Source organism: Phoxinus phoxinus, assembly GCF_949152265.1.
Source record: "Phoxinus phoxinus genome assembly, chromosome: 6".
Taxonomy (NCBI): domain Eukaryota; kingdom Metazoa; phylum Chordata; class Actinopteri; order Cypriniformes; family Leuciscidae; genus Phoxinus; species Phoxinus phoxinus.
The window spans coordinates 37,445,547-37,467,810 of record NC_136881.1 but is presented as its reverse complement, the minus strand read 5'-3'; the positions used below and the strand labels follow the sequence as shown (position 1 = coordinate 37,467,810).

At 38.9% G+C, this 22,264-nt stretch overlaps 1 protein-coding gene across 15 annotated transcripts; it reads right to left on the bottom strand.

The window, feature by feature from the left end:
- Positions 1 to 251: 251 nt before the first annotated feature.
- On the bottom strand, positions 252 to 21,070 carry osbp (oxysterol binding protein). 15 transcript variants are annotated; one of them, XM_079616968.1, is made up of 21 exons: positions 20,914 to 21,042; positions 19,793 to 19,963; positions 15,342 to 15,550; positions 15,064 to 15,220; positions 14,032 to 14,143; positions 13,714 to 13,912; positions 12,497 to 12,611; positions 12,261 to 12,324; positions 11,315 to 11,482; positions 10,988 to 11,233; positions 10,758 to 10,878; positions 9,478 to 9,581; positions 9,104 to 9,199; positions 8,800 to 8,987; positions 7,420 to 7,673; positions 7,275 to 7,313; positions 5,982 to 6,029; positions 5,854 to 5,892; positions 3,953 to 3,991; positions 3,563 to 3,592; positions 252 to 2,449 (listed from the first exon to the last, which is right to left on the bottom strand). In XM_079616968.1, the coding sequence occupies exons 2-21, from the start codon at positions 19,924 to 19,926 to the stop codon at positions 2,307 to 2,309; spliced, it is 2,505 nt and encodes an 834-aa protein (XP_079473094.1). In that variant the 5' UTR covers positions 19,927 to 19,963; positions 20,914 to 21,042; the 3' UTR covers positions 252 to 2,306. The 15 variants fall into 15 exon arrangements, with proteins under 15 accessions (XP_079473094.1, XP_079473101.1, XP_079473104.1 ...); XM_079616975.1 differs by having other exon boundaries at positions 12,261 to 12,321; XM_079616978.1 differs by lacking the exon at positions 5,854 to 5,892.
- Positions 21,071 to 22,264: the final 1,194 nt, after the last annotated feature.

Below are 22,264 nucleotides of genomic sequence, written 5' to 3'. Positions count from 1 at the left end.
AAACTAATGAATATCTATTAATATTTAGCCAATGAAGTACTAGCAAAAAACAAACACACCAAACCTCCAGGCATGAGAAGCCTGTTCAGCTGCATATCTTGAGGAGGAAAACGTGTTTTTTTTCTGTAAAAAAGGGTGGCGCTCCTCCAGAGCCGAAGTCAGGAACCCGAAACTTAGTCCAACAACTGGATTCATTCATGATCAAAATATGCAAAAGGGTGAAGCTTCATAATGACAGGCGTGACAGAATGTTGTGTTTGACCGTTTCCTTTTCAAACCAGCTTTTATTATCATCATCATCACCATCATCATGACGACAGTCAAGAGCAATGCTGTGCCGTAACACAATGATCAGAGGCCAAGAGAGAGGGACAACACGGACAGGACAAGGAACAACCAAAACTTCAGGAATGACAGTCAAAGAAAAGAAAGCAAATGACGACAGTTGTAGAAATAAAAAGAGACTGCAAACAAAGAAAATATAATCTGTAATTATTACAAACAGCAGTAAATCTCGCGGTGAATAGGACGATGATGGGATAGATGTACATATATATAAAATTTCCATCAGTCTGGAACCATTCAAGGACACTGAGCAAACGAATGAGGAAACCGATGCACCGTCACTTCCCATGTCAAACAGACAAAAAACAACAGATAAAAGTCAAAATAATTGTGTTGAACCCTCAAACTACATCAAAATTACCATCATTATAACTCTAGCTGTCAGTATCAGCATTAGAAGAATTGGTATTATTAGTATGAATATTTTACTTCATTATGTGATATATATATATACACAAATATCTGCAATGTTTTTGCATCGCTGTATTCTTGCTGTTTTCCCCCACGCATGTGTTTAAGTACACTTGAAAATAAAAAAGTTTCTTTTTTGTTTCACTGGAATATACAACAAACCCCAAATACATTACTCATGATCACACACACACACACACAGTAGTTTGAGAGTTCTCCCTTGACCTCACAAGCCCATTTGAAAACACTCACACACACATTCACACGCCTCAGTTTGTGGACACCGTTTTTCTTCACCACGGTCCCATAATGCATCTGTGAGCAGGCTAAAAAAGGGAACACCAACATACATGTGCACAACATCACAGCGACCTGTCGGTTTCAGCAGTGCAACGTGTTCCTCTGGCTACATCTGTGCTTTTCTCCTAGAAAGACCAGCGCAATCCCCCGTGAGGATCGACAGATGTGCTGTTCTGGAGGTTAATAACACACTGGACAATTCATTTGTCAGTTTAAGTCATTTTAGCAGGTGTTAGTAATATCAGAATGACAGTCCTCTCAGCTTCTAATGAGGACAATCCAAGTGTGATTGATTTCAAAGGAATAGTTCATGCAAAAATGATGAAAATTGCCGTTATTACTCGCAAAAACCCATATTTTGCTGACTTTTTCTGTAAAACAGTTCGTAGGCTGTCAAAAATACCAAAAATTACGACTCAAACGCACCATAAAAGTGATGCATGACTTATATTTCATTATTTCAAGTATTTCGATAGCATATTGTGAGGAAGAGACATTGCTATTCAATGATAATCTTCCCATCAATGATTTGACGGTCACTGCCTCCAAACGCCACGTCGTGATTAGTGTGCCAGTCGAATTCCTCGCATCGTATATAGATTCAGAAGACTTGGGATATATAGCTTCACAAATCGTGATACTTTTACCATGTGTTTTTTTTGGTGCTTGACAAAAGAGCTGCATGTGCTGCCAAAACCAGGCCGCGAGTAAGCAATGACAGATCTTTCATATTTATGCAAACTATTCCTTTAAAATCCACAAACCAAGGCGAGCTCTTAAACTACGTCTCTCACACAAACAATGAGCACTACAGCGCTTCTCTAAACTCACTCACACATTCGTTATTTCACACACACACACACACACACGTGAGCAAACAGGCCTCCATATCCCCGGGATGTTTGAGAAGGGTGACGTCCACAGCCAGAGGAAGACGTGTGGAGCGGGGGGTGTTTTTCTAATGCTAGCGTTTACTGATCCATGAACCCTATGGTTTAATAATCCCGTGACCACGAGGAATCGAGAGCGACACACAGTGGATGGTGTTGGGAGAGCGTTCCCGAACCATTTGGGTGTCCCTTATTGTCCACTGAGTACAGCACGGCTGGCGAGAGAGAGAACGTGTGTCTTGATGTACTACAATACAGAAAGAGAAGGGGGGCAGCTGACTGAGCTTTCGTTCGTTCGTTTGTTTGTTTTTCTGGGCGAGGGGGGAGTGAGGGTGTTGTGGGGCATGTGCGTGATCGGGATCAGAAGATATCCGGGCAGGAGTCCCAGCTGCCCTGATCCTTGGCCTCCCAATATCCCCCTGTGTAGATGTGCGTGGGCTCTCCTGTCGCGGGGTCGACGCGCCGCTCGAACCACATCGCCTTGTAGTTGTCCTGATGACCGCCTGATCGAACACGGACATGCAAAAGCAAACAAACAGTCACTTAGTTAAAGAACAGAAGGTACATGAGTGTGCAAGTTCCTCAACAGTCTTTTCTGCAGAACAAGTGTAGCTAGGAGCTTACAAGACAAACGTCGACTAAACTATCAGGTCTAAACATACACGATCACCTACAATCTCGGATTCAACACATCTCGCACTCTACGTTTACACAACAGGCTGATAAACAGGAGCTAAGAAAAGCACATGGTCAATAGAAGAGGAAAAAATAAAGCGAAGAGGGAAACAAATAGTGGTGGAGTTTAGAGGTGGGCGGTATGACCAACAAAGTGTGTCATGGTCCACGTTATACAGGACAATTTTATATTATAGCAATTGTAGGATATATAACGTATAACATTTTATAATATATAAAAGCGTTTCTTTTTTTTTTTTGATGGACATTGCACACAAAAATTTGATATACATTACACAATCATGTAATGCTAATTTATGCACAATACCATAATATACTTTACCAATTAAGCATACTTCATTATAGAGAAATATATACATATATATATATATATATTTATTTTTTATAAAACAATTATAATATATTTTACATATGTATATATAGACAAATATTATATGTAATATATTTGTATTACTTTTTTAACATTTAAATATTACAATAATTATAAAATATAATAGATGTATATATACAAATAAATTAAGTTCTGTTACACATGCATAAATTAATAATTATATGAATATAACTACATAAGAATATAACATTAATGTTTATCTAAACATTTTTTAATATTATATATATATATATATATATATATATATATATATATATATATATATATATAATATATATATATATATATAATATATATATATAAAAAAAAGCTGAATTACATTTTCTTTGGATATTTATTATTATTAATAATATTTTTTTAAAGACCACATAGGTGTGCATATATTGGAAACGATCCACGTTCACACTTGATGCGAGTGGCATGTGCAAAATGAAACGGTTCAACTCCAGTTTTCTGCTCGCTCACACTGCCCAGCTCTGTTAGAGGAGAGAGATGGAGGGGTGCAAGGGTTTGGGTGGATGTTACTTGCTTTTGACCGGAGCTCCAAAAGGACCCTCCACTAGAGCGAGAAAGAGCAGAAAGTGAGACAGTGCTCACAAACGGTCAAAGTCTGACCACACGACTGCCATTTTATAATGTGTGTGAAATAATATGGGTGTGTGTAATGTGTGCTGCTTTATGAGATAATACAGTTTATCAGTGTATAAACTTTGTGCTTGTAAAAGGATCATATGAATATATTAACACAAACTGTGGTTCTTGTGTTGTTAGCAACAACAAAATAAGGAATATTGAGAATACTAAGATGAACTACATCATGAATGTTTTCCTCCTGACTTCTGCTTTGTATGATCTGACCCCTTTAAACATGCAGCTCTAACAAATTGCGAACGATCTACGTGAACTGTGTGGTACTTGCTTGAGTACGCCGGTGGATGCGAGCCGTGCAGTGTTTCAGCTGAAGTTGAAGATGGAGGGATGCAGGCAAAGAGAAGAGGAGTGAGAGACATGTTAGCATGCACCGGAGGTGTGAACTGAAGAAATGAAAGATTAATGGGGAATGAACTTCAACACTGACTTTAGTCTCGTCTATACTGCTGCAGTTTATGCACTCACACTGCCCTCTAGTGGAAGTTAAATGTCTGCATCATGGAACTGATTCCAAGTGCTTGTTTAAAGACCTATTATGCTATTTTACAAAGTCTTGGTTTTGTTTTTGGGCTCTAGTACAGGGGTAGGGAACGTCAGTCCTGGAGAGCCATAGCCCTGCAGAGTTTAGTTCCAACCCTAATCAAACACACCTGAACCAGCTAATCAATGTCTTTAGGATCATTAAGGCTACAATCAGGTGAGTTTTTATCAGGGTTGGCTCTCCAGGGCTATGGCTCTCCAGGACCGACGTTCCCTACCCCTGCTCTAGTAGAATAAGTTTTCATGCTTGACTGTTCAAAAACACATTATCTTTCACATGTTGCAGCTCCTCTCTTCCCGGTCTGTCAGTAACGCTCTGTTTAGTTCCTGTCTCTATGAAGCCCCTCCTTCTGAAAAACACTGTCCTCTGATTGGTCAGCTGGAAAAGTGTGTTGTGATTGGTCAAGCGCTTCGAGCGTGTTTGGGAAATGTCCCGCTCTTTACCATAACCACAAGTTTAACACAGTACTAACTCAACCACAGTACTAACTCAACCAGGCCTCACCCCATTTATTTGCGTATGCCTTGAGTGGGAATTATTTAAATTAGGGATGCACCGAATCCAGATTTTTGGGGTTCGGCCAAGTACCGAATCCATTGGTTAAGATTCTGCCGAATCCGAAACCGAATCCTACTCCCATCCTGAGTCCATTAACACAGTAAACACATCAATGTAGTAAACAACGTCCACAGCAGTGGATTTTTTATTTTATTTTAACTGTAAAAAATAAAAAGAATAAGCAACATTATGCATTTTAACAGCGGTGATGTTCTATATTGTTTAGGGTCCTTGCCACCACGAGACAAATCGTCATTGCAAATTGAACATGTAGCTCGACTTGAATTGCCTTCTTTTGACTGAAAGTACTGCTAAACAACACTTTCACTTTCTCACAGCCAACGACATTCGAACGGTCCACTACTGTAACGAGTGGAAATAAGGTGTGGCCCCTTTAAGAGCTGCGCGCTCCCTGTTGAACCATCTGCAGTCTGTATTGTATGCGCCTTGATACCCCATGTATGCGGGTTATTTCTGTTTGATGCTCATTTTTATCTTATTAAGTAACGCTGTGGATGGTAGAACGTGTGACAGACAGTTACAGGAGTTCGATTGGGGAATAAAGTGCGAGTTGTAAGATGCCAATCACCTCCATGAGTCTGTCTGGCCTCTGCTATAACGGCAGCGTGACGTCGACCATCGTAGCGCGCGTATTGCAAGCCTAGGATTCGGTTAGGTGGAAAAAAAATCTAAGGTTCGGCGGAAACCAAAACCCCTTTAAAAAACCCAGTATTCGGCCGAATCCGAATCCTGGATTGGGTGCATCCCTAATTTAAATGAGGAATATTGTGACGTGTTTGTTCCCGAAAGCAAACTCAAGACTACAATGGAGAGAATAATGGAGAGAATAATTCCTGTCGGAGTGACTTTGTAACTCAGACCTTTTTCATATTCAAACAGCAACATTACACACTAAAGAACATTGAACATGTAAAAAAGCATAATAGGCCCCCTTTAAATATGCATGATGCAAGGAAAGAAATTGAAACAAAACTAAGCAATCGAACGGAGTGTGAAAACAGCCTAAACGACACTACGCAGCAATGGTTTGTGTTGATTTTGCTACTTGCTTGATAGCGAAAGATCGGAGAAAGTTTCATCCATGTCAGCTGATGGAGGGATAGATGGAAAATGAAGATGATTGGATGATAAAGGTGAGAAACAGATTGATTAGGGAGAGGGATGGGATGGTACTTGCTTTTGTAAGTGGTCTCAGACGGCTCACTGGCAATCTCGACTTCTTCAGCTGATCAGAGTTGAGAGACGAGCAGCCGAAAATTAAAAAAGGGGGTGCAAATTAAGACAAAAACAAAAAAAGAAAGAATACAATGAGTGAATGGCATAATGGAGGCGGGGAAAGTGCTCCTATTAAAGGAATAGTTCACTCAAAATAAAAATCCTGTCACCATTTACTCACCCTCATGTCGCTTCATACCTCAGTATGACCTTTTCTTTTATACGCAAGAGTACATTTTTAAAGAAAAAAGTATTAAAAAATAGTTTACTTGTGTCATTTTTCGTTAACAAAAAAAAGTTTTACAAAAAATGTATGATAATTCAAATAAAATAATGCTAACTGAAAATGTTAAAAAATTAAACTTATTTCAGTTGGTTGCAAGACAACATTTCCATATTTCACTTAGTATAATTTGAAGTACTAAATTACAAATAATTTACTAAAATAACCTATTTACTAAATATAACTCACCTAAATAAAAATAACTAAAATGATCAAAGAAACCTCGAATAAAAAACTTAAACTAAACTTAAAAATAATTTAAAAAACGTACTAAAATGGAAAATAAAGATACATTTTTTTAAATAATATATAAAAATTAGGGATGTCAAAAGATTAATTGCGATTAATCGCATCCAAAATAAAAGTTTGTGTTTACATATTATATGTGTGTGTACTGTGTATAATTATTTATATATATAAATACACACACATTCATGTATATATGTAAGAAATATTTGCATTTATATACTGTATATACATTTATATAATTTATATTATATATAAATATTTTATATATAAATAACAAATTTTTCTTAAATATATACATGATTGTGTGTGTTTTTATATATATAAATAATTATACACAGTACACACACATATATTATGTAAACACAAACTTTTATTTTGGATGCGATTAATCTTTTGACAGCCTTAATAAAAATCCAAAACTAATTCAAAATATAAACACATGCAATAATAGTATATTATTGATACTAAAATAACACTGTTTGAAGCTCAATAGCCCGAGTCCCTTTCATTGATTATATGGAAAATCTCCACGGAAGAAAGAAGAAGTCATACGTATTTGGAACAAGATGACAAAATATTCATCTTTAGGTGAACTACCACTTTAATAATATGCAAATAAGCACTATTACAGTGTGTGTTTGTGTGAGATGGGAGAAAATCCAGAAAATGACAATTAAAAAAGAGAAAGATACAGGGAAAACGAAGTAGAACAGGAGTACTTGCTTTTTAGTGGCGAGTCAGATATTGAGTCCTCAATGAGAGCTTGAGGGAGAGACAGAGAGAGTCACACGGGGGTGAACGCGAGACGCCGAGAAGGCGGAAGGAACGAGGAGAGACGTGTAGAACGATAAATAAAAGGATACTTTACCCGCGTCTGCTGCTGGCTCTTTACCCTCTTCTGAAGGGCTGGCGGAGCGGTTGGCCTCTCGCTCTCTCTCTCGGCGGACGGTGCGCTGCTTCTCCTCCAGACGTTGTTTCTCAGCGTTGGCCTCCTCCCAGCGGCCCTGCTCCATCATACGCTGGTCGGGACGCCTCCTGCTGTCTGTGGGGGCAACGCCCTCCTCCGGCTCGTTCAACGTCAACGCCAGGGTTGAGAAGTAGTACATGTTTTCAGCTCCATCCCTGCATTCACAGTAGAGGTAGAGAGAGAGAGAGAGAGCGAGAGAGACTCAAACTTGAGCATCACAACTCGATGTGTCAATGTGACATGCACTAAATACTAAGCCAAGGCTGCAACTACACACGAATATTAATTAGCCAATGGCGGTGTTACTTTGTAGTCCGGCCATGTATTCTTAGAAATATTCGTTAAAGGAATAATGCGTGCTCAACACTCAAGTTAAGCACAACTGTCAGGCATGTTTATTACCACAAAAATGTTGTGAAAAAAAAGAGAAAAAAAAGTGAAGGTTAGTGTGAGACACATGAAAGTGAATGGGGCCAATTTTTTTATGGATTTTAAGGCAGAAAGGTGAAGCTTTTATAAAAGCATTTACATGCATGAAATAAAAACCCGTTTTTCCTTTAAATTTGACTTGAATAATAATAATAATTCAAAGTATTTGTATTTTTTTATTTTAAATTTTACTGTTGCAATTCTACTGTACTGTAAAATTGAAAAGCAGTATTATAATACTAATAATGATCATTTATTTGACTGAATAACAGTAAAATTACACAACAAGAGTCTTCATTTCTAACCTTAAAGTTTCTCTGTTTTTGACAACAGATTTATAAACGATGCTCATTAGAAATGTGTCCCGTGTTGCGTGTTCAAATGCACATAAGTGATCCACGTTCACAGCGCTTGCAGAGAAGAGTTTGTGTGGAGCAGAATTTCAGAAGCTTGTGCAGTTCTGTCGGGATGCATTTGAAAATAGCCTTTTTTCCCTCTCAGATTTACAGAATTCATATGGGAAACGCAGACATCAATATAAATAGATAGAAATCACATCCCTGATCAATGTTCTGTTAAATTGTGTATATTATAATTTTAAGGATTTTTGGTTTAATGTCATTACATTGTCGACAGCAAAGCTGTAGAATTGGACATAACTTCATAACTTTTATGTTTTTTACATCTTGTGGCTATACTTTTGAATCATAAATTGTATGTTTATGAATCGGCACGATTCAGTCCCATCATTAGTGCCTCACTGTAACCCAGATTTGAGTTTGTAGGGACAAATGCTGTTGAATGAGCTCAACCGAGTATCTCTTTAATTGCACGTGTTGGGGAAAGTCTTACGGCAGCGGAGTCTTCTTCCACAGCTCTTTGGCTTTGAGCGTCTGATAGACGGTTTTCTGTCGTCCTTCGGCGCCGTTCTCCCCGCCTCTGGTGCTCTGCATCACACGAGAGTATTCCATCTTCTCGTCCCACGTCCCAGACAGAACGAAGTGCGCTTTCCCATCTTTATCCGTCACAACCCCCGTGACCTACAGAGAGAGGCATTTCACGAGGAGGAAGTGAAAGCAGACATGAATTAGAGAAGGATATAAACATGAACGAATGAAAGCGGACAAAGCTGACACGTCTGCAGATGCTGACTCACCTTTCTGGCCACGTCTCTGGAGAAGTAGCTGTACGGGGCGAATTTGAGATGACAGCGGTCGCCTGTTTTGTGGTTCACAATGTCTATTTCTCCTGACTGAATCCAGAGAAAGACAACTGAGCTTATGTATAAAATTAAAAGCCACACTATAGATATTGCAATTTAAGGGCAACATTTGTAAAATAAAAATGTACATGCAACAACAAAAAAAAACAGGATGATGATTTATGTACATAATTTAAATGACAGATTTCAACATCATTATCCACTGACAAGACCATCAGTTGATTTTGTAACAGACATACAAATCAGCCGGACTGATGCTGAGAATATGAAAATATATTATGCATAAATAAGTAGACTGTGTTCTCAACCTGATCTATCCAGAGTTTCCCGACGATTATATTGTGAACTGTGGTTGTGACTTTCTTCCAGCTGTAGTGATTGCTACTCTTCTCAAAGATACAATGAATAGAACCTGGAGAAACATACAAGCGATTCAAAATGAGCTCACAAACTCTTGCTTGAAGACATACATGGAAGCATAAGACATTCAAATATCCATCTCTTCAAATGAACTTGTGTCCCAAATAGCACACTATGCACTTATACACTCAACCGTGTAGTGTATACATTTTATATGGTTATTTTGTCATTCATCATTGGAGTCTGTTAGCCTCTGCTTCATAATTAAAGCTGCGATAGTTGAGTGCATGATGTGTCCAATATTCCACACTTCATTTTGTCGGTTAATTAACTGGACACGCCCCAACTTGATGACGCACTGGAGCCCCTGAGGCTGGCCCCTCCCCTAACAATAGAGCACAGTCACATCAGTTTGCCGCTCAATCGCGAGTTACTGTCAGTAGTACTATTAGTTACTACAGCCTACAATTTGCTAGCTAGCTATGCCTTCGTCACGGAAATGCGTACTACCTGGATGCGATCACGTACAAAACAGATTGGGGTCCTCATTTAAATTTCCGAAAAACGATCACATCAAGAAGAGGTGGATTCATTTTGTGAAGAGCCACCTTGATGGACAGCTGAGGATCGCCGCCAAAACCCGCCTCTGTAGTGAGCATTTTACACGGGATAGATTTATAAACTTTCATCTGAGACAACTGGGATTCACTGATAATCCGCTGTCACTGGTGAATGGGGCCGAACCGACTATCTCCCGGCTCGGCCTTCATCCTCACGTCGCGCCTACATTTCGTGCCATCATCGGCAGTGCGTGCCCACCAATGAGTGTAAATTAAGTTGCCTTGTGCTTATTATGTTATAATTATAGTAGGTAGTCCACAGTAACGTGTGACGACTGCAGCTTTCCCAGGAGTGGGCGTGGTTTCAGCGCAGCCAGCGGACACGCCGCCAGCGTTTGAGAGCTGAGACTACTGCTCATTTTTCAAGATTTTGATAGCTTATTTTATTTACTTGCCGTTTTTTTTTTATCATTCAAATTTGGCTGGGTGACTAATAACACATTTTTCGGTGGTGTGACAAACTCAGAACACATACTTAAATTTGACTTTACAGGGACTTAAAGAAAAAGAACTAGTGAGAAAAAACTCTTCCGTCTTAAATTAAAGCTGCATATGCTACTTTAAACCTTAAACATGGTGATAAGGTCCAAAATAGCACCAATAGTTACCCAGGGGCATAATGGAGAGATATTTTCCCCTGAACTTGCTGGCCAGGGCAATCTCCTGTCTCAGGGTCCAGCCTCGCTCGGAGATTGCGTGATGAGCCGCAGCCGGAGGGTGATGGCTTACCTGAAGTGAGAGACAGGAAGGAGAACAGATTAGGTTTCAAACTCAACTCGCTTCATTTCAATAAGCTCTTCCTCTATCTCAGGATAAGCAAAGGCTGATGTCCCCTCACCTGCTCACAGAGGGATCTGTAGCCGCTCTCCTGGGCTCGGTCCAGCTCGAACGTCTCTCCCAGCAGAGGGTTGAAGGGTTTGCCCGTGCGGTGAACTGTAGTGGAGTATGAGGAAACGGTGAAAGCTGCCACGTAGCACATCTGCTCCAGAGAGTTATGGCACTTGGCCCCCCGGTCCAGCAGCTCGTAGTACTCGAGATCCTCTGAGAGACGCTGAAGCATGGACAGGGGCTCGTTGAAGTTCACCTGGGAAAAGAAGGATGTGTTGAAAGCACTGCCATAAATCTGGGCTGTTCGGGATTCTCATAAAGATACGGATGAGCGTACAGGCATAGGGATTTTGGAGAGTTCTTTTCCGATGCAGTTCTTCATGATGCTCCACAGATTGAGAGAGTAATTCGGTTTATCTGGGATTCGGGACCGTCTCTTCCTCATAGGCACCACCTCCTGGGACTGAGGAGACTCGGGATTGGATGCCACAGACTGCTCGTCTAGCTGTGAGAGATGGAAAAAAACGGTTCAAACATGAACTTCAGATGTCAACGGCTACTTTTTCTCGACCTATTTTTATGCAAATTTTAGCATATTGCATTAAAAAAAAGCTGGAATGGAAACACCAAGATGCGGATAAATTAAAAAAATGTGCATAAAAAAAAAACGCATGCACTCAATTGAGGTGGATTTTTTTTTTTATCCGATAAGACGTCGTGCATAGACTAACGTCGGATGCGATTACGTTGTGTAGATGGAAACATCCATTAATGTGGAACAAAAAACTCACGCGACTTTGCCTCAACAGAGGATGTGATTGGTCCACTGGTTAGTCCAGTTATCCAATTTCATTGCACAGCATCTCAAATGTTGCCAAATTCTGTCATCAAAATGATTTAGTATAATTACCTGCTAGAACTGTCTCACATGATTGCGTTCCTAAACATCAGGCATCCGCCTCCGAACGCTAGATAACGTCTGCGCGCTCTGAGCTGCTAGTCATTTATGACATACGAAAAAGGAGCCACAATGGCTTCCCTAATTGTAGCAACATCCGTTTTTATTACAGATATTTTCCCCCAATTTCCCAGGAAGTGAAGATTTTTTTTCTGTTGAACACATGGGACGGAAATGGTGCTTTATTCGCAAATGTTTTATGCGTTATTGCAATTTTGCGCATAAGTTAACTTTGGATGGAAACAGCTACTAGTTTTTTTTATATATATCTAGACTGCACAAGAAACCGAATACATAAACACCATATATAAACATAACGCCTTACCGACGTCGTCCCGTCGTCCATTCCCATCTCGCTACTGATTCCGCTGACGTTGCTGCCAGATCTCCTGAGAGAAATGGAAAGAGCGTATGAGAGAGCCAGAGTGTGTGAGAGAGAGGAGGAAGGGGAAGGGAAGGCATAGGACACACACTTAGGTCAAGTAACACTTATATGAGAAGCGAGTTAAAGGACAGAGAGTGATGAGAGTAAACGACAGGAGCGAGGGAGTAAATAAAGACCTGTGATATTTGGGGTCTGCAGGAACGGTGATAAACTCTTGAACGTCCTCGCACGCGTCGAAGAATTCGTTCTCATCGTCCTCGTCACTGGCGTCGCCCTTTACTGGAGCTGAGCCTACAGGACGGATAATGCAAGAAGTATAATGTATTTAGGAAATCTCTATGTCATATCCAAATGTATAGCTATGAGTGTTAAGAGTTATCAGGATTTCATCTATCTGGGTGATATATAAAATATTCAATACTGCAAGCATCGCAAAGATTACATCGACATTTTTAATTGGCTAATATGCATTTTAATAATTTTCCTAATTGTAAATTATTAAATGTAAAAAATAAATAAATTGTTTTAAAAAATGTATTCAATGACTCATGTATTCAAATGTATTCAATGAATTTGGGGGATTTGTATCACCCAAACATTGTTCAGTTATTCCGCGAGTCATTAAATATCTTTTTAAAAAGGAATCAATATTTTTATTCAGCAAGGATGTCTTAAATTGATCAAATGTGACAGTACAGACATTTAAAATTTAATAAAAGATTTCGATTTCAAAGAAATGCTGTTGTTTTGAACTTTCTAGTCATCAAATAATATTGAAAAAAATCAGTTTCCACAGAAATATTAAGCAGCACAACTGTTTTCAACATTGATAATAATCATAAATGTTTCTTGAGCATCAAGTCATCATATTAGAATGATTTCTGGAGGATCATGTGACACTAAAGACTGAAGTAATGATGCTAAAAATTCAGGTTTGATCACAGGAATAAATTACATTTTAAAAATCTATTTTAAATATACGTGTAACAAGATTACGTTTTTTACTGTAGTTTTGATCAAATAAAAACAGCCTTGGAAGAGAAAGAGAAAGAAACATCTGACTCCAAACGTTTGAGCGGTAGTGTATATTTAGGTAAATATCGCTGTTAACTACCATATAGTTTTATATTTGTGCAAATAAATGAAAAAGATTAAATATTAATCTGTTAATTTACTGAAAAACCCTGTGTTTTGTGAGGCTGACTCAAACGGACTGATTCATTCTAAAGGATTTGCTCATAAGGGACATTCGTTTTGGAGTCAGACATCACTAGTTGTCTTCTCATTGTTGTGTGACACTACTCAAGACAATGCGGTAGCAAGCTGTGTGTATATATTAGTCTACATATTATATTGTGTAGCCCCAAGTCTTTCTGTGTCAGTGACTCTGTACCTTTGTTGTCTATGGCAGGGTTGCTCTGGGAAGGAGGCAGTACAGTCGCTCCTCTAAAGGCTCTCTCCAGATGGTTGTGTTGTTTGGCGAGCTGCTCCAGTGTTTCCTCCAGTCGGACTCTCTGCTCTCTCTCGGCCTGCAGGGCTTTCTGCCAACGCTTACTGTGAGCCTGAGCCAACGATAGGAAGTCCCGGCAGGCCTGGGTATCAGATTGTTAGAGAATCGTTAAGAATACGTTTAACAGAGTGGTTTCTGTGTGTGAAACGGACAACCACAAAGCAAATTCCCTAAAGCAAATATATTGCCTGGTTGCCTTACGTTGATCATGGCGTTGGAGGTGATGCGGAAGAGCGTGGCTCGCTCCGTCACCTGACGAATCTTTTCACTCGTCTGTCCTTCCAGACGAACTCCCTCCAGCTCAGACAAGGACCTGAAAGAAAACACAAGAATAAACAAATTGAACGTCACAGACACTTTATGAGCACAAAGACCAAATCTTTGAGTGAAATTTTATTTTTTTGGCATCGATACCATGAGGGAAAACTGCCATTTAGATATTTTTTATATTATCTCATAATTTGGCAGAAGGTATATTAGGCTACTGGCACTTTAAGACCTGACCCACGGATCCATTATACTGTTACACATGCGTTTTCTTTCTCAACTGTTTACATTCACTTAAAACGTAACTGACTGTGTTTACGTGAATACTCGGCAAAACCATTTTGACATTATTTTCTATGTATTTGACTGTTAAAGCGCAATAAGATAAGAAAAATAACTAAATTTAGTACTGACAGGCGGCTTCATGTGCCACACCCTGGGTGCGATCAAGAAATCAGCAGTAAAATTATGCACAATACACACAATCCCACAAGCTCTGTAACACCGACAATATTTATCCGGAGCAAATGAACCGAGTGAGTGAGGGGAGGCGGGTTTGTGTGTGAAAGCGCAGCTTTACCTGTATCTATTCTGCAGAAAATGAGTATTGGACGTGTTTCAGATATTTCAGTATTGATATGTATAGAAAAATCTATATTTTTGACAACACTACATTGCACTTATTATATTATTTCAGATTCGTTTTTAAGACTACAAGTGAAAAATTTATATATTACATATAAAATTCAACCAGCCAAAGTGGCTAGTAGGAGTGACTGCATTACACTGCTGAAATCCATCCATTTGGCAGGTGTTAATGTCAAGCCCTGTGTCTAGACCTATGTATTTATGTATGTGTGTGTGTGTGTGTGTGTAATATATATATGTATTTTTATTATTATTTATATACTTATTATGTACTTGAATAATAGTCAAGTGTGTCCAAACTGGTAGAGAAAGACTGACCGCTGAAGCGCAGAGCCGTGTTTGGCGATGAGGTCGTTGCATGTGCTCAGATCCTCCACTTTGCTGCCCAGGGTCCGGAGCGTGGACTGCACTTCTGAGTTTCGTGAGCCTCCCCCCTGTCCTGCCGCAGGAGGACTGGACTCGTCCCCAGAATCATCTGCAGAGAATGAAGAAGAAGAAACTGTGAAACCGCAAACTGTATTGAGCGTGCAGTGTTGAGCTATTCTCAGATGTGGTTTCCTGTTGCATTCCCAGTGTGAGTGAGGGGCGTGACTGACCTGATTCGGCCTGCATGCGGAAAGCTTTGGCTTTGGCCAGCTCCAGTGCGGTGATCCACCGCTGCCGTTCCACCTCTGAGCTGGCCTTCAGGTGATACGTCTGCGTGCCGCCATTAGAGATGACGAAATTGCACGAGTCCTCCACCGCGATATTGGCTGTGGCCAGGTTTATGGTGCCCCGACACGTGTGACCCATCTCCGCTTGGGTCCTGGAAGAGCAAGAGGGATGGAGATGAGATGTGTTCAAGATGAAACACTTCATTTGGTCATAGTTACAATTTTAGATGTAAAAATGGTTTACATGATGTTCCGGCGGCCCCAGGGATGACAGGATAAGACTAAATGTGTTTCTGACTTGATAACGATACTCAAAAGTCTGGTTCTGCGAGGTTAGAGGATAATTCATGAGCTCTTTTAAAACTCTGCCAGCAAAAACTTGAACAAAAGCCCCCTGACAGCTGTTTTTCGGCATCTGATGTAATATTCATGAATCAGCACTGAAAGGTAAGCATTCGAGAAATGGCTTCAGCTTGAGTTTCTTTTACTCCCGAGCATTTATGTGACAGAAGATACGTTACCGCTGTTATCGCAGTATCTGATATCAGATTGAAAAAGAGCCCCATGTTATGATCTTAGCAAATATTCAGAAAAATTTGAGACATGAATCAATCCAACCAGCTCCAGGACAAATAAATCAAAAGAGAAACACCAGTACAGTATAAAACGATGAACTGTAAGTCATTGATTACAAATATAAAATGCTATACATTACACGTTTATTGCAAAATATTCAATAAACTAAATTCATATTCATAATGATAATTTAAGTTGATAAGTGTTTGAGACTGAAAATATAATAAGCCAATTCAAAACGGTAATAAATACTTTAATAGTGTACAAGTAATCCTAAAATAACACTGTTGTAGTAATCCTGGTAAGCCGCTCACATGTAAACAGCACCAAATATATGACATATAAATAAAGTTTCCATCTTTAACTGTAATTTTCCAACACTGATGAATCACCAGTTCTCAGGATTTTCCATGCTCAGCAGGAAAAAATGAGACGAGACCAGTTTGGACGGTCCACGACATGGCACAAGACCGATGCCAGGCGATTTAACAGAGGCACGAGTGTCCAGAGCCTGTAACCTGTGAAACTGAAATCTCTTACTCGCCCTCTACATTTCCTGATCTCATCTTACACACACACACACACACTGTTGAGAACTGCCTGCAGGGCCAGAGGAAGTGCTGAAATCAAGCCTTAAGTAGAGCGTGTGAGCCTCCTGAACAGAGATGACCTGTTAAGACGGTCACGTGACCCAAACTCACTCAGCCAATCAAAGTCATGTGGAGGTAGAAAAGACAATGTGTGCTTGAGCCTTTTATTTACACTGTAATGCTACCGTCAGACTTCCCACACGTTTGACTCATGGTGATTAACGTATTTTAAGAATTGCTTAGTCGTTGCAATCACAAAGAACAATTTCTAGCCGGATTAACATTTTTAGAGTAGTGCACAGCTATACAAATGTATATTCACTATAGAAATCAGAACCTGATGATGGAGACAGTGCTTAATAATGCCCTAAACAAAATTATTTTGGTAAGTGTATTTTCTTTTTGAACGACGGACAAAATCAGTTTCAATTTAAATTTAGTATTTAAATTCGATGCACATGTAACAGATTGTGTGACGAACATTTAACTTCAACATTTCTAAAGTGTGCAAAATGCTCTTTAACTTTTAAATACACATTTCACACTGGAAGTATTTGAGATTTATCAAAAGTTACTACATTGAAAATAAATAAATTTGCTAAAAATTGCATGGTTTTTATTTACAAGATTTAATTCATTTTCAGCATCCTTACTCCAGTCTTCAGTGTCACATGATCTTTCAGAAATCAGTCTAATATGATGATTTTCTGCTCAAGAAACATTTCTATTATCAAGTTTTTTTGTGGAAACTTATTCAGGATTCTTTGATGAATAGAAAGTTCAGAGGAACAGCATTTTCTTGAAATATAAATCTTTTGTAACATTATAAATGTCTTTACTGTTACTTTTAATCAAGTTAATGAGTTCCAGCTGAATAAAAGTAATTAGAATAATACATTTTATTTGAAACACTTTATATTTAAGCAAAATCCCAAAGTGCTACGGTTTAGAAAACAAAATGATATTTTTTTTTTAAATCAAACAAAATCTCTACTAAAAAGGTGAGTATAAGTCCGTGTTTAAAAGCATCCACAGTCCAAAAGCGAAAGTACTAATTTCTTTCTTAAAAAACAAACAAAAAAAGGCCTTTCCATTCACAAAAAGGCAGTAAAGCATCAAAGTTGTGGTGCATCTGGCTCCTGTTAGAATATCAAATGTCTGATAATTCACCATATATCTGTGAATCCTGCAGTATTTGTGAAATTGGATGATTCAGCGGCACACGCTTTACAGTCATTTTCAGCTCGATCTCAATGTAAATCAGACCTTTTTATTTGCTTTGTCGGGGCTTTAACACAGCATTCATTTAATGACATTTACATTTCCGTATTTATGAACAAATACAACATAATAAAAGAAAGCAAAAATAGTGAACATACGCTCATTAGCCAACTGTTGAGGTATTGGACCTTGTTATGTCATTGTTATTTACAGAGTTAAACATCAGACCATGAGGGAGGATTTTAAAGAATGTGTTATCCTCTCATCTCAAACTGTTGAGCAAACAGTGAGGATCGCACGAGCAAACACACACACACACACACGCAGGCGCTCCTGCACGCTCACATGCAGTATTAATAATTGACAAAGCCCAATGAGATGAATGCAGCTTTACCATTAGATCGACTCAAATCTAATTATGTAAAATGGCATCATCTTACAGACACAGAGAAGAAGGTGTTGAGGTTTTTGGCCTGTTTAGCATCCACAAATCCAATCGCTCGAAGTTGTATGACTTGAGACATCTTCAATTTAGCACAAACAATATGGGACGGGTTATGTGCATAAGCCTAGAGAAGACCTATTATGCTTTTTTTCATGTTCAACGTTCTTTAGCGCGTTTTGTTCGCATAAAGCATATAAAAGTCTAAGAAACGCCCCCATTGTAGTCTTGAGTTTTCTTCCGGGAACAAACACGTCACAATATTCCTAATTTAAATAATTCCCGCCCAAGACATACGCACATAAAGGGGCGAAGCCTGGTTAGTTATTAGTTCGCTCAAAGAGGTTGACCAATCACAACACACTGGACCAGCCGACCAATCAGAGCACAGTGTGCTTTTCAGAAGGAGGGGCTTCATAGAGACGGGAACTAAACCGAGCGTAACCAGAGATGGTCTTATATTAGGGAGAGGAGAGGGTCTGTATCTCTTATTATTGGAGAAAGCATAATGGCTAACTTGGATCACGTGAGGCACCTCAGCCTGACGTCAGTGCCCGCCGTTCAAAGTTTTATGACAGTCAATTAGAGGTCACGTTAATGAGTTTCTTGTGGATTATTAGCGCATTGAATAAATGTTCTATATTTGGTGTTCTATGGCTAGTAAATATACAGTAGGACTGCATTGTGGAATGTGCTTTACTGCAGGAAAAAAAAAAAAAAACATTGATAAGTTTATTGGCTGCAAAGTACTAGTCACTGCAGGGTTAAAAAAAAAAACTACATTTAAGAGTACACTAAAAACCTAATTGTAATTTAAAGGAACACTTCACTTTTTTTGGAAATAGGCTCATTTTCCATCTCCCCTAGAGTTAAACAGTCGAGTTTTACAGTTTTCGAATCCATTCAGCCGATCTCCAGGTCTGGCGGTAGCACTTTTAGCATAGCTTAGCATAGATCATTGAATTTGATTAGACCGTTAGCATCTCTCTCAAAAATATGACCAAAGTGTTTCGATATTTTTCCTATTTAAAACTAGACTCTTCTGTTGTTACATCGTTTACTAAGACCGACGGAAAATGAAAAGTTGCGATTTTCTAGGCCAATATGACTAGGAACTATACTCTCATTCCTGCGTAATAATAATCAAGGAACTGCTGCCGTACCAGCAGCGCAATGATATTACAGACTTATTACTGGGGACTATTTTCAGGCGCTGCGTAATATCATTGCGCCTGCTGGTACGGCAGCACAACTCCTTGATTAATCTTTGTAAAAGGTCATAATAGGTCCTCTTTAATACTCAGGGTTAGAGGTTTATGTTAGCAATAGCAATGCTTGCCATACCAAGAATGGAATATCAAGTAATTTCGCTATCTACATCTTTGCACCTTATCAGATATTGGTGAAAGGCCAAAGAACACGTGACAGCATCACAAAGGGTTCAGTAGGACATCAGACGTTCCTATCAGAAATTGGGAGACCTGTTGTCTGACGGAAGCAAAACTTGCTTAAAAAAAAATGTGGCTTCTAGAGTTTGATAAATCACCAACATGTCACAAACTCACCTGTAGTAAGACAGCAAGCCATTGCTCAGGACGAACCATCGTCTCTGGTATCCCTTGATGTAATTAGTCCATTTAAAGAGCCAGCCTTTATAGGTGTCTCCAGGAGCCGGGATGGGTGCTTTGGGCTCCGACATCACGACAGCCCGTGGCTTCACAGTGTCTGACAGGGGTCTGGTTTGAACACAAAGGGTTAAACGAGTTAGTTGACACAAATGACTGTGTGACTCACACCAAGATGGACAAACTCACTGCCTTTCTCTATGCCAGGGCATCTAAAATGTTTACATACACACCCAATTTGTGTTGTTCCCCGCCTAGACAGCATTTTTGTGCTGCCTAAAGGGTTCTGTGTGGGTTGACAGCACCCTAAGTTTTTGAAACACATCCCCAAATCTCGCCAAATAACGTGTGTTAGGCTATATGTCAGTGAGCTCGTTTCGCCTACGTGTCACTCACTGAACCTACTTCATTTAATTTACGGACACGAATTAAAACAAACCCCTTTAAACAACAGTGTTTAGGAGCGTAGTACATAAACACAAACATATCTCGGGCTAGTTTAAACTTTGTTTAGATAAACGAGGCCTGTGTGTAGGAGTCATTCACACAAAACTACGAGTCCAAACGACCTTAACACGACAAAGTTTATTAACACCGCTATGAAATACATTACAAACACTCTTAATGTTTTAATAAAAATCCAGTTTCTTATGAGCATATGCATAATGCAAACGTAAAATGACTTTGACGGCTAATTCAGCTAACGGCTAATAAAACTGACGCGCTATCGCGAGACATGGACGGGTACAATCAAAAACACGAATATATCCGTAAATTAAGCACTTACGTGACGATAAATCAAATATAACCCGCTCAAATTCGCGTTTACCCTCTAAAAGACCTGTAGTAATGTTAGCGTGCGGGGGGATGTGTGTTAAACTGAAGCTAACTAGCCTGTGCTAACCTTCAAGCTCTGTATAATGAGAGAAATCCCGTCAATTAATGCAAAACATCAGATGAAACCTCCGGACAACAACCGAAAACAACACGACAAGACAGGAACATATGAAATGGCCGGTGTTGACATGATTTAAAGTGTGTTAGAGCAGGCCAGCTCTTACCTGATCTCTCAATGATCCCCTCTGAAGAAGGAAGTCAGTGACATGAGAAGATCATAGGAGTGAGTTACTCACTCACACACACACAAAACTCGCGTTAAAGTCACATTATCGCATCCTTCCCAGTTCCCAGAACACAGACAACGTCCTGATTCTGGTCAACACTAGTGTAAAAGTGTTTTGACTTACTCGTTAAGGACATTTTAGCTGAGACTGATTTGTTTTTAATGACTAAATGTGATAAAATAGTAGCCTAATAATAAAGCTGCTGGAGTTACAGTGATTTTTACAAGAAGCTGATTGTGGTAAATTAAGTGCCCGAGTGGTTCATTGTCTTAATAAAAAGGTGGCAACTGTAACATCCTCCTGAGACCCAGAATTTTATTTTAATTCAGTGAGTTTTCATGTCATTACACTGTTTATTGGTGCATAAGAATCAAATGGAGAGGAAAACATTTTTGGAAAAATATTTTATTCGTTTAGCTATGTGTAGTGGACACCAGGACTAAAAAAAATGATCAAAAAAGACATGAACTGACATAGGCAAAAACATTGCCAATTAACATTCACCAATACATTTTTAGGTTTCAGGATTTTTTTAACCAAACTATTTAAAAAGATTTTCACCAATTGTTATGAAATATATAATGGAATGAATAGATTTTACTTTATGTAATATGTGAGTAAAATATATACTCTGCATCTAATTTGCATATTAATGTGTTCTTGGGCCAACAACATGTTGTGAAAAAAGAAGTGTAGGCCTAATAATAATGGGAGTAATAATTGGCAACGTTTTCATAATAATATTTCATAAGAATATTGATATAAAATTTCTTTCCCTATTCACTTGTTGTGTCTCTCAAAATGCCTGATAAATATGATTTAAGTCCTGATGTCTATAGTGGACGGACGGACGGACGGATGATGTATGAAATCAATTAATAGTTTTGTTTTGTTTTTAATAGTAGAGTTTTGTAATAGAAAGTCATATTTTGATTAGAAACCCCATAACATTTAGCTTAGATCTTGATTTATAACTAACAATTTGAAAATTAGTCAGATTTAAATGATAATTATACAAAATATTATCACATTTCCATAAGAGTGCTAAATTTGACATTACATGACATCCAGACTTAAAACTGACGTGTATGGTGTCAGAGATAATCACTAAAATATAATGTCCACTACAGAGGACAAAGTCTATTCCTGGGTGCCATTATGAAAACACGAGTGTTCAATAATAAACACCTGCATGTATTATTCATAATAACCGGAAACAGTTCTTCCAAGTAATTTAGTTCATTACCAAACAACGTAACCCCCCCCCCCCCCCCCCCTCCACACACAC